Raw genomic sequence first — 9,674 nt, 5'->3', positions numbered from 1 at the left:
GGGGCTCTCTGCCTGGCCCATGGCTGCAGGCGTTGCCTGTTGCTGTCAGCGAGGACTTGGGCAGCGACGGGTGCGTTTGTCACCGGTGCTCCAGAAATATCCCGCAGCCCTCCCTGGCTGTTGGCTTTGCCCACCCACCCCAGGATCCTGTTCCCAGAGCTGCCAGGAGCAATGCAACCCTCCATCCTCTCTCCTCCTTCTCTCAGAGTCTAAATTCAGCCACCATGGCTGCAGAGGGGAACGACCCAAACTGCCCCACTGGGTTCTGCTCAGCCCCGTCTGCAGCACCTGCAGCCCCCACCAAAATCTCTGACCTTGGCCGGCAGCAGGGAGATGGGACTGACCCGGAGTTCCCTGTTCCCTGCCTCTGACAGCCCCAATCCATCATGGGGAGGGCTTGGCTGCGCGGGCCATGCTGGGGTATTTAGGGGGGGGAAGAGGCACTGGTGGGACGGCTGGGTGCAGGCAGGGAGCAGGCAGCGGCTGTGGCAGGGGTGGGAAGGGCAGGGCAGCTGCGTGGGCGATCCTGCTGATGGGCCATAGCACTTGGCCTGGGAGCGAGCGTGTGTCCCCAGGCTCTAAAGCCTGGACGGCAGCAGGAACCCCAGTTCTCCTCAGTTTGGTCGGCAGCCAGCAAGAGAAGGATTTTTTCCGTCGAGGTGTGGGGCTGAGCCGTGATGACCATCTCCTACACACTGAAAGTTGCCAACTCCCGTTTTGGAGGTTTCTCCAAGCTGCTCTTCCGCTGGAAAGGCAGCATCTACAAGTTGCTGTACAAGGAGTTCATCGTCTTTGTGGTGCTGTACGCCGTGCTCAGCCTCGTTTACCGGTGAGCGGGGTCGGTGTGTTGCTGCCGGTCATGTCCCTCCCTGCTGACCCACGGGGATGTGCGGAGATGCTCCATTGGTCATGGCCTGGGGTCCCTGCAGGGAGGGGAGAAGCCCAGGGGACTCCCCCAGGGAGAGTGGGAGTGGGCAGGGGAGGGCAAGGAGAAGGGGATCAGGCAATGGCTTTTTGTGAAGGTCCGAGGCAGCGCCCCAGCCTCACAACTCGCCCCTGAGCCTGCTGCGTATCCCTGAGCCCACTGCGTGTCCCTGAGCCTGCTGCGCATCCCCAGCCCCACTGTGTGTCCCTGACCCCACTCCATGTCCCTGACCCTACTGCGTGTCCACTGCAGGAGGCTGCTGACCGAGGAGCAGAAGCGCCTTTATACCAAAGTGGCTCAATACTGCAACCGCTCCACAGACCTCATCCCCATGTCGTTTGTCCTAGGTATGGATTCCTCCCCTGAACCCAGGAGTTGGGGCCCCCTGCTCCCCCTGGCACTGGTGGTTTGAGGATGCCCCCACTGCCCATCCTGACCCCATGCCAAAAAATCCCTTGAACACCATCGGATGGGGGATGGAGGAGCCTGGCACCCCAGAGATGACACTTGGCTCCCAGACCCACCGAGCACAGCTCCCTGGCCCTGGGGATGCCAGTGGGAGGCTGTGATTTTCCCTGGCCTGCTCTGCACCCATGTCCCCGTGCCCAGAAAAGGAGCACCTTATCTACAAGAGATGGCTGTCCTGCCCTATGCCACCTGCACCCAGGACAGGGAAGAGCCAGGGACATCCCCACCTCCATCCCTGGGGAGGGCAGCCCGATGGGAAGCACATTGTGTGCTTTATCTCCTGCCCACAGAGGAATCTGTCACCCCTGGAAATGTGGCAGCTCTCCTGGCATGGGCTTGTCCTCGCCTCAATCCACTGCCCAGCCACTCCGAGCCCCCCACGTGCTGTCTCTCGGTACAGGTTTTTACGTCACCCTGATCGTGAACCGGTGGTGGGCCCAGTACACCAGCATCCCCCTGCCCGACCAGCTCATGTGCGTCATCTCTAGCAATGTCCACGGCAAGGATGAGAGGGGCCGGATCCTGCGGCGCACCCTCATCCGCTACGCCAACCTGTCGGCAGTCCTCATCCTGCGTTCTGTCAGCACCAGGGTGCTCAAGCGCTTCCCTACCATGGACCATGTGGTGGAAGCAGGTGAGGAGCTAAGCCCTGGGAGTGATGCCTTGCAATGTGGGGTGAGAGTTGGAGGCCACAGATGTGTCCTTGTCACCAGGAGGGTGTGCTGGGGCCGGCAATCCTTGCAAGCATCCCTGTCCCAAACTGCCCCACATACAGAGTGGCATCCTTGCACTGATGTTCACTCCCAAAGAGCCCCACGTCCCCTCTGCCCAGAGCCCATCTCCTGGGGCTGTAGTTTCACCTTGAAAACGCTGCGTTCCCACTGGGGACAGTCCCCAAAAGGGCTCTCCCTCGCTGACACGAGGACTGTAGTGCTGAGACTCTGCCCCACCGCAGGCTTCATGACGCAGGATGAGCGCAAGAAGTTTGAGAGCCTCCACTCTGACTTCAACAAGTACTGGATCCCCTGCGTGTGGTTCACCAACCTGGCGGCCCAGGCCAGGCGGGATGGCCACATCCATGACGACGTGGCCCTCCGCCTGCTCATGGATGTGAGTCGGTGCCGGGTGCATGGGGGGGGACCAGGCAGCACGAAGGTGTCCCGCAAAGCCCAGGTCACCCAACCTTGTCCTCTCTGCCCAGGAGCTGAATCTCTACCGGGCCAAATGCAGCATGTTGTTCCATTACGACTGGATCAGCATCCCCCTGGTGTACACGCAGGTTGGTACCCACGCACCTCACAGGCCCCACGAGCCCAGACCCCAGACCCCAACTCCTTCCATCCCACAGCAGCAGAGGAGCCCTACAGCCTCCTCCCTCCACTCTGATGGGGAGAACTTTACGCCCCTTCCTAAAAGCACTTTACTCCCCCGATGAATCTGGTGCCGGATCCGGCACGGCCACTGGTCCACAGCCCTACAGGGACGTGCAGCAGCCCGGGCAGTGGGGTTTAGCCTTAAGCCCACCTGAGCATCGGCAACCAGCTGAGCCTCTTGCATCCTCGCTGCTCCTGTGCTGAGCGTCCCCCTCGGCTGTCACCCTCGCTGCCAGCTGACCCACGCTCCCGGCAGGTTGTCACCATCGCCGTCTACTCCTTCTTCGCCTTCTGCCTCATCGGGCGGCAGTTCCTGGAGCCGCTGGAGCCGGGGCAGGAGGGGGACCTGGACATGTACATCCCCCTCTCCACCCTCCTCCAGTTCTTCTTCTACGCTGGCTGGCTGAAGGTAAGACATGGCCAGGCAGCTGGGCTTTGCTTTATGGGCTGGGGGTGGCCGGGTGGCCCTGAGCACCCCCTTGGGCTGCAGGGGTGGCTGGCCCAGGGCATAGCACCAGCCATGTCACTGCTAGCTGCCCCTGGGGACACATCCTCTGGGCCCAGCCATCACACCGGGGCACCATGGAGCTCCAAGTCTGCAGGTTTCTTGTGCCCCATGGGTGGACAGAGGGATGGAGAGCCCCGTGCGAAGGTGTCCCTAGCCCTGCTCCCCTGTCTCACCTGGACCCTCCCTCCCCAGGTTGCAGAGCAAATCATTAACCCCTTTGGAGAAGATGATGATGACTTTGAGACCAACAAGCTGATAGACAGGAACCTGCAGGTGGGTCCTGCTCCAGGCTGACGTTGTGTGGGGCTGCTGCAATCGGGGCACAGGGACATCCCTGTCCCCTGGCAGTGGGACCTGTGCCCTGCCGGCCCCCAGCCCTGCTCCTGGCCACGCAGGTCCTTGTCCAAAATAGATTCCCATGCAAGGAAGCAGGGCTGCACCTTGTCCCTCCATCCCTGTCCCTCCGTGTGTCTGCTCTCCACGGCACGGTCAGCACCCCACCAAGGGACACCCAGCAGCCTGGCACCGCTGCTAAGCTCCTCACCTCTAAGAAAAGTGTTCAAAAGAGGAAAAACCCAAATGCAGCCAGGAGATGGGTCTGGAGCCTCTCTGGCCCCTTGCAGAGCCCAGCCCTACCCCTGCCAGTTTGGTGCTGGGAGCATCTGCAGCCACTGGTCCTGCTCATGTCCTTGCAAAGCCACCCCTGTCCCCTTTGCGGTGCCCAGGTGTCCCTGCTCTCCGTGGATGACATGTACCAGAACCTACCCCCCGCTGTGAAGGACAAATACTGGAACGAATCCACGGCTCAGCCTCCCTACACTACAGCCACAGCCGCTGAGACCTTGAAGCCCTCGTTCCTGGGCTCCACCTTCGACATGCGGTGAGTGCACGGTGCAGCCCTGGGGCTGGAGAAAAAGAGGGCGAGGGCTTCAGGGTAGAAATAGCACAAGCAGATTTGTCCTCTCTGGGGCCCAATTACAGCAAGTTTTTGTGTTGCTCAGCCCCTGTGGGGCTTGGGGGCTGCACTGGGTGATGGATGAGCTGCTGGAGCAGGGATGTGGCCTCCTGGAGCTGCTCCCTGCTTGCAAATGCATTGAGATGGAGGCAGTGAGTGGTGCTGGGCATTGGTGCTGGGCATCCCTGTGGAGGATGGCAGCCTGTCACCCGGCTGTGCTCCCCCAGCATGTGCGAGGATGTGGAGCAGAGCCAGCCGGCGGAGGCCTCGCCAAGCGTGCCACGCATCCAGACGCCTCTGCTCAGCCGCTTCTTCGCCGCTGCATCCCCCGCCATCAGCATCAAAAACTTCAGCTGGGGAAGCCGAGGTCACCCCCACCTGCGGCGTCCCCGGGTGGACAGCAGCTTTCCTTCCCCTTACCCCAACCGCTCTGAGGACCCCGAGTCAGTGGCCCGCATCGAGGAGGAGGAGACGGAGGATGAGAGCCAGGCTAGTGAGTCCACCATGCCTGGCAGCCACCTGGGAGGGACCCCGCTGCCGGAGGCCTCCAAAACACGGAAGAAGGAGCTGCCGCTGATCCAGGTGAAGGCACTGTCCAGCGACAGCATCGAGGCTGACCGGCCAGAGGCCTGGGAGCCCTGAGGCTGCCCCAAAAGCACCCCTTTCCCAGAGGCAGAATATCTGCCCCCAACCCAAAGCACTGCCATCGCCAGCCACAAAGCTCCCTGTCCCCGGACGCCCTCCTTGGAGCCCTTGTCCCAGAAGCAGGATATTGTCAGGTTTTTGTCACCCAGCCCCAAGCCAAGATGTGTCCCCAGGTTGATGGGAAGATCCTGGTGTGTTTGGGATTGAGCAGGCAGCCTTCAACACTAGCTGTTAGCCCCAAAACTGCAGGATTCAGCCCATCTGTGTGATGATACTGCCGACTTGCAACTGGCCAGGCTCACTCCCTGCTCCCACGACACAGTGCAGGGGACAGCCCAGACCCCAAGCAAGGGATGGGTTGAAGGCATTAGTCTTTCAGAAAACCAACACGATGGAGATGTTCCCTCGATATTAATAAAGCTATTGCCAACCTCAGCTTTGAGGTTCTTCCTTGTCGGTGCAAATCATCCCCAGCAGTGAGACTGCAGGGACATCACATTTAGCCAAAAAGTGGGTGAATTTGGATCTTGTCAAGGAGTATGCACGTTCTCCTGGGCCAAAAAGGGCACAGCCCCAGGGACTCACACCAGTGACAGTTGTGGGGTATTAGAGCAAGTGATACAGCCAGAAAAAAACAGAAAGCTGCTTTCAGCCCCTGTAGAAGGATACCCGCATGCAGGTATGTGTGTTTCCCCTGAGAATGTTAGCAGAGCTGTTAAAAAAATTCCCTTTCCTGTAAGTGTCCCTTTCCCAAAGCCACCTTTCCTTTAAAGCTCCCGTCTCCCCCCAGCAAACCAGCCCTGCTCCGCCTCCACTACCCTCCAGGCCACTGCTGGACCTGTTAAAGCATAACCACAAGGTCATTTTCTGGGTTGGACCATGTCCCGTGAAAATACCCCAAAGTTAATACGCGTGGAACTGAGAGAGCCACTCAACAGCAAGGAGCAGCACTCAGGGTGATGAGTGACCTCACCTGGGTTATGCTGCCGGCTGCTCATTGTATGAAAAATAGCTTTTTAAAAATTCAGCCCTCGCATCTATCTGCAGAAGTGGGTAAGGTCCTTAGATGAGGCTTTGGCACCTCATAAACCTAGCTGGATTAAAGCTGCGCTTAACTCCATCTCCCACCCAACTCTTTGTGGCTCAGTGCACGGCAGGCTTGCCTCCTCCCAGGCAGGTAAATCCCTGTGCTCATCCACGGGGCTATGCCAAGGCCAGGCCAGTCCAGATACCACCCATCTTGCCGCCGACCGCAAGGCGCCACGGCCCATGCCACCGTGGGAGCCAGCTGTCACTGTCCCGTTCCCACGTCACACCTACAGCACGGCTCCGGTGGGTGATCGGTACCGCTTTTGCTCCCACAGGCTGTTGCCCTTCGCAGCTGCGTTTCCCAGAGCAGTAACTTTACGAGCAGCGTGCGTTGATGAATTAGCTATAATCCTGCTCATCAGGGGCCAGGTTTACAGCTCATGCTCTGACACCAAGCTGGCACTTGCTCTGTAAGCCTGTTTCTCCAATCCATACAAAGTCCCCTAGAAACACCCTGAATCCTGTTTGTACTCTGCAGAGGGCGAGGGGAGAGAAGAAAAACACTGAAGAGGAAGCAGCCGTGACAGGTCCCTCCCAAGTGCCCTTTATCGTCTCTGCCCCACCTCTCTGGAAAGCAGGCGTTGCTAGAGAGCGGGGAAAGTTTACCCCAGATCACTATGGAGAAGGAATGTGCTTGTGCAAACGTCGGGCCCTGGGCCAGGTCCCACTGCCAGGGACACCCAGCTGGGCACGGCTCTGTTCACAGCGCCCATAGGAGCGCAGACCCAAGCTGCAAGGCAGTGCCAACGCATGCCCACCACGGCGTAACCGTGCTGCTGCGGCCGTCCAGGTAACAGGCACCGTTTTCTGACCTGGTTAGTGTGTCTCTGTATCTGTGGCACAGACCTATCTTCAGCTCCCTGCCAGCAAGGCAGGATGAACCCACACTGCCCAGGGCACCTGAGCCCACTAGCACCTCCTGCAGCCACACACAGCAGCTGGGGCAGAGCATTACAGGGAAAAAAAAAACCGAAAACAAGCACAAGCTATTTGTGGGGCAGACAGTCTGCATTTTAAGGCACTAGAGACATGGGGCTCACCACAGCTCTGCTCAGGCCAAGATGGTAACGGATCATCTCCTTGGTCGAGGTAATTGTGAAGCTGGGGCTGTAGGTAGCCTGCCTTGCACCCGAGTGCTCCTATGGATAAATGACACTTTTGGAGAAATAAAGCGGGTTGAAGTGCCCAGTGTAAGGCACTAGAGACATGGGGCTCACCACAGCTCTGCTCAGGCCAAGATGGTAACGGATCATCTCCTTGTTCAGAGGTAATTGTGAAGCTGGAGCTGTAGGTAGCCTGCCTTGCACCCAAGTGCTCCTATGGATAAATTACACTTTTGGAGAAATAAAGCAGGCTGAAGCGCCCAGTGTGTCCTCTTGGCAGGCCCACAATGTGCAAGTCTGGCCTGCCCCCACGGCCAGCCCTCAGGTGGGCTCCCAACTTCACCCTAATACCTGCACAAAGCATTTGGCAACCAGACGCAGAGATCCATCATGCTGGCTTTCTTTAAAGACAGCAGCTCCAAAGAATGACATCATATGCCCCAAAACATCCGGAAAAGCTTTTGTTCACCACAGCTTTCCAATCCCACCACAGGTGACAGGGCAGAAAGCTGGAGTTTTGTACCCAGCTTTCGAAAGGGACAGACCATGATGAGAGCCTGGCCCTTCTGCTAGAAGGGATTTATCTTGCACTGGAATGAGACCAAGGAGGTCAGGGAAAGACCAGCTGGTCACTGAGCAGTGCAGCCAAGTTTGGTTCAAAGCAGATACCAGACCCTGCAGGCAATCGTACAACCAAGCAGGAAACACCAGGCAATGCCAAAAGGGGCTGCTGGCCTGAACCAGAAGATGTGAGTATGTGATCTGGGAAGTGGAGGCAGGAGGTGCAAGAGACCAAGTTTTCAGGCAGACTTTGCACAAATGCAGAGTCTAAAACACAGTGCTGCAGCTGTGGCACTGCTCCTTGGACACTCCTCTCCTGAGGGACCACGGCCCCTTTCCCCACTGATCTCACTCCAAGACCCCTAACACACCACAGGAAAAGGGGGGAAGTGTGCCCAGCCTGACCCTAGCAGCTCCCAGAAAGCCAGAACTCTTAATGGGGGGGAACATTTGCACCTTCCTCCTGCTCGCAGGTTTCCAGTACTGGAAATTCTCCACTTCAGCCAAGTCCGACAATTCTTTTCCACACCTGCTTGGTCCATTAAGTCACTGTCCTAGAACCCAGGGAGATGTTTTAGTCAAGAGCATGCAGGGTCAGAGCTTGCCTGAAGACACAAAAGCACTCGGGGATTGCAGGAGAGATCCTTCTTCCTTCACATTTTACAAGCAGGAGCTACACAAGCCCCCTCCACCCTGCACACGCAAACAAGCACACAACCCTTTACTGTAGTAGACTCTTGGTTTTATTCGTTCTCTCAGCAGAATAGTTTTTATTCATTTGCCTTTTCTGGCCTTGATCTTCCTCAAGTAGAACTCCAATTCCTTGCCTTCCAACACGTAGCCATCAGCTCGGCCACACTGTCCAGGTCTGGAGGCAATGCAGGCTGCAAGGAGAAGTCACCCAGTTAAAAGTTGAATAATTCACTACCCCAGTATATACACCGACAGAAACACTGCATGCAGTCTCTCTGCAAAAGCATGGACGAGCAAGTTATCAGCAACAGTTACGCCAGTTTTGGTGCTGGCTTCAGCACCTCCCCCTAAGGTACCGTGCTCTTGAATCTGCTCTGCTGGAATAAGTCCCTAATGAAGTCCTCTTCAGATCTCCAAACTGTCATCGCTCAAGTTCAGTAGCAGAACTGGACAAAGGTCTCATCACCAGAAGACTTCAGAACACCGAACCGTTTGCCAGAACTTGAAACTGGTCAAAGCTTTTACATGTTCACAGGACATTTTTCTGACACACAGTGCAGCCCACAGGTCTTCGCTCATTTTGCAAGTCTCAAGCCACATTATTTTTTCTCAGAGGCCAACCAGGAATAATCAGCTCCAGGAGCCTGGCTGGGACATGTAGCAATTCAAGTTCCAGAAACAGATTTCCCCCTTCCGCCCACAAGTGTGGTAACTCCAGAGAAGATAAAAGAACAAGTTACATTTAAGACCCAGAAGATACTCCTGCAGATATGGAGAACACCCCACTGCTTTCACCTTGCAATTAGCTTTATTACAGCAACTAGAACTTTAAATGATCCCAAGACCAAGAATAAGCTCTGTTCTGGCACCCTGACTCCCTCATCCCCACCCACATTAATGCTGCCAGGGACTCACCAAGTAGCTTTCCTTGCTGGAACTGCTCCTCAAGAATACTGGCTATCTTGGCATTCTTCTTTCGCTCATCATATTTTTTCTGGATCTTCTTTGAACGCTTCTTGTTCAAGATTTCCTCCTCTTCAGGAGTCTAAAAAAGACCGTAAGTGAAGATAAGGTTAAACATATGGCCACTTTCTGCTAGTGCAGGTGGTCCCCACTAACATGAAGGAAACCCTTGTATTCTCAGCACTGTGCCACTTCCCAAGTCATAGCTGGCAGAGGTACAAATACTTCAACCTCACAGAACCAGGTGCTGCTTTTCACTTTTGAGGCCAAGAAATGCAATGTTGCTAACTAAAGTCCCTGCTGACAACAAAGCACAGTGCCCTAGGGAAGGGTGCTGTTAGATAAATGAAATTGCAAAGGTTTCCTTGATTAATTAATCCTCCTCCAAAAA

The 9,674-nt window shown here is 56.6% G+C and overlaps 2 protein-coding genes across 2 annotated transcripts in view; one reads left to right on the top strand and one right to left on the bottom strand.

The window, feature by feature from the left end:
• The first annotated feature begins 677 nt into the window (after window positions 1-677).
• On the top strand, window positions 678-4,871 carry BEST4 (bestrophin 4). Its single transcript, XM_009700813.1, has 9 exons — window positions 678-829; window positions 1,178-1,272; window positions 1,794-2,027; window positions 2,349-2,503; window positions 2,595-2,672; window positions 3,023-3,175; window positions 3,467-3,547; window positions 4,000-4,154; window positions 4,457-4,871. Exons 1-9 carry the CDS (start codon window positions 678-680, stop codon window positions 4,869-4,871), a joined length of 1,518 nt encoding a protein of 505 aa, XP_009699115.1.
• Window positions 4,872-8,347: 3,476 nt separating this feature from the next.
• RPS8 (ribosomal protein S8) overlaps window positions 8,348-9,674 on the bottom strand; it is a gene marked incomplete at its 5' end in the record, with an annotated part of 4,245 nt that continues 2,918 nt past the window's right edge. The window contains 2 exons of the mRNA XM_009700812.1: window positions 8,348-8,511; window positions 9,236-9,365. Of these exons, the coding sequence (XP_009699114.1) occupies window positions 8,402-8,511; window positions 9,236-9,365 (240 nt within the window). The remainder of the gene's footprint in view (window positions 8,512-9,235; window positions 9,366-9,674) is intronic.

Source organism: Cariama cristata, unplaced genomic scaffold (assembly GCF_000690535.1).
Source record: "Cariama cristata isolate BGI_N322 unplaced genomic scaffold, ASM69053v1 scaffold16005, whole genome shotgun sequence".
NCBI classification, from domain to species: domain Eukaryota; kingdom Metazoa; phylum Chordata; class Aves; order Cariamiformes; family Cariamidae; genus Cariama; species Cariama cristata.
The sequence above is the reverse complement of the archived record's forward strand: the minus strand, read 5'-3'. Positions and strand labels throughout refer to the sequence as shown.

What these genes read in the sequence shown, in the direction of transcription:
- BEST4 (XM_009700813.1), top strand. Translation starts at nt 678, where the DNA reads ATGACCATCTCCTACACACTGAAAGTTGCCAACTCCCGTTTTGGAGGT. An exon ending in CCCCATGTCGTTTGTCCTAG is followed by an intron (nt 1,273 to 1,793) that starts GTATGGATTCCT and finishes CTCTCGGTACAG; the next exon opens with GTTTTTACGTCACCCTGATC. An exon ending in CCCTCCGCCTGCTCATGGAT is followed by an intron (nt 2,504 to 2,594) that starts GTGAGTCGGTGC and finishes CTCTCTGCCCAG; the next exon opens with GAGCTGAATCTCTACCGGGC.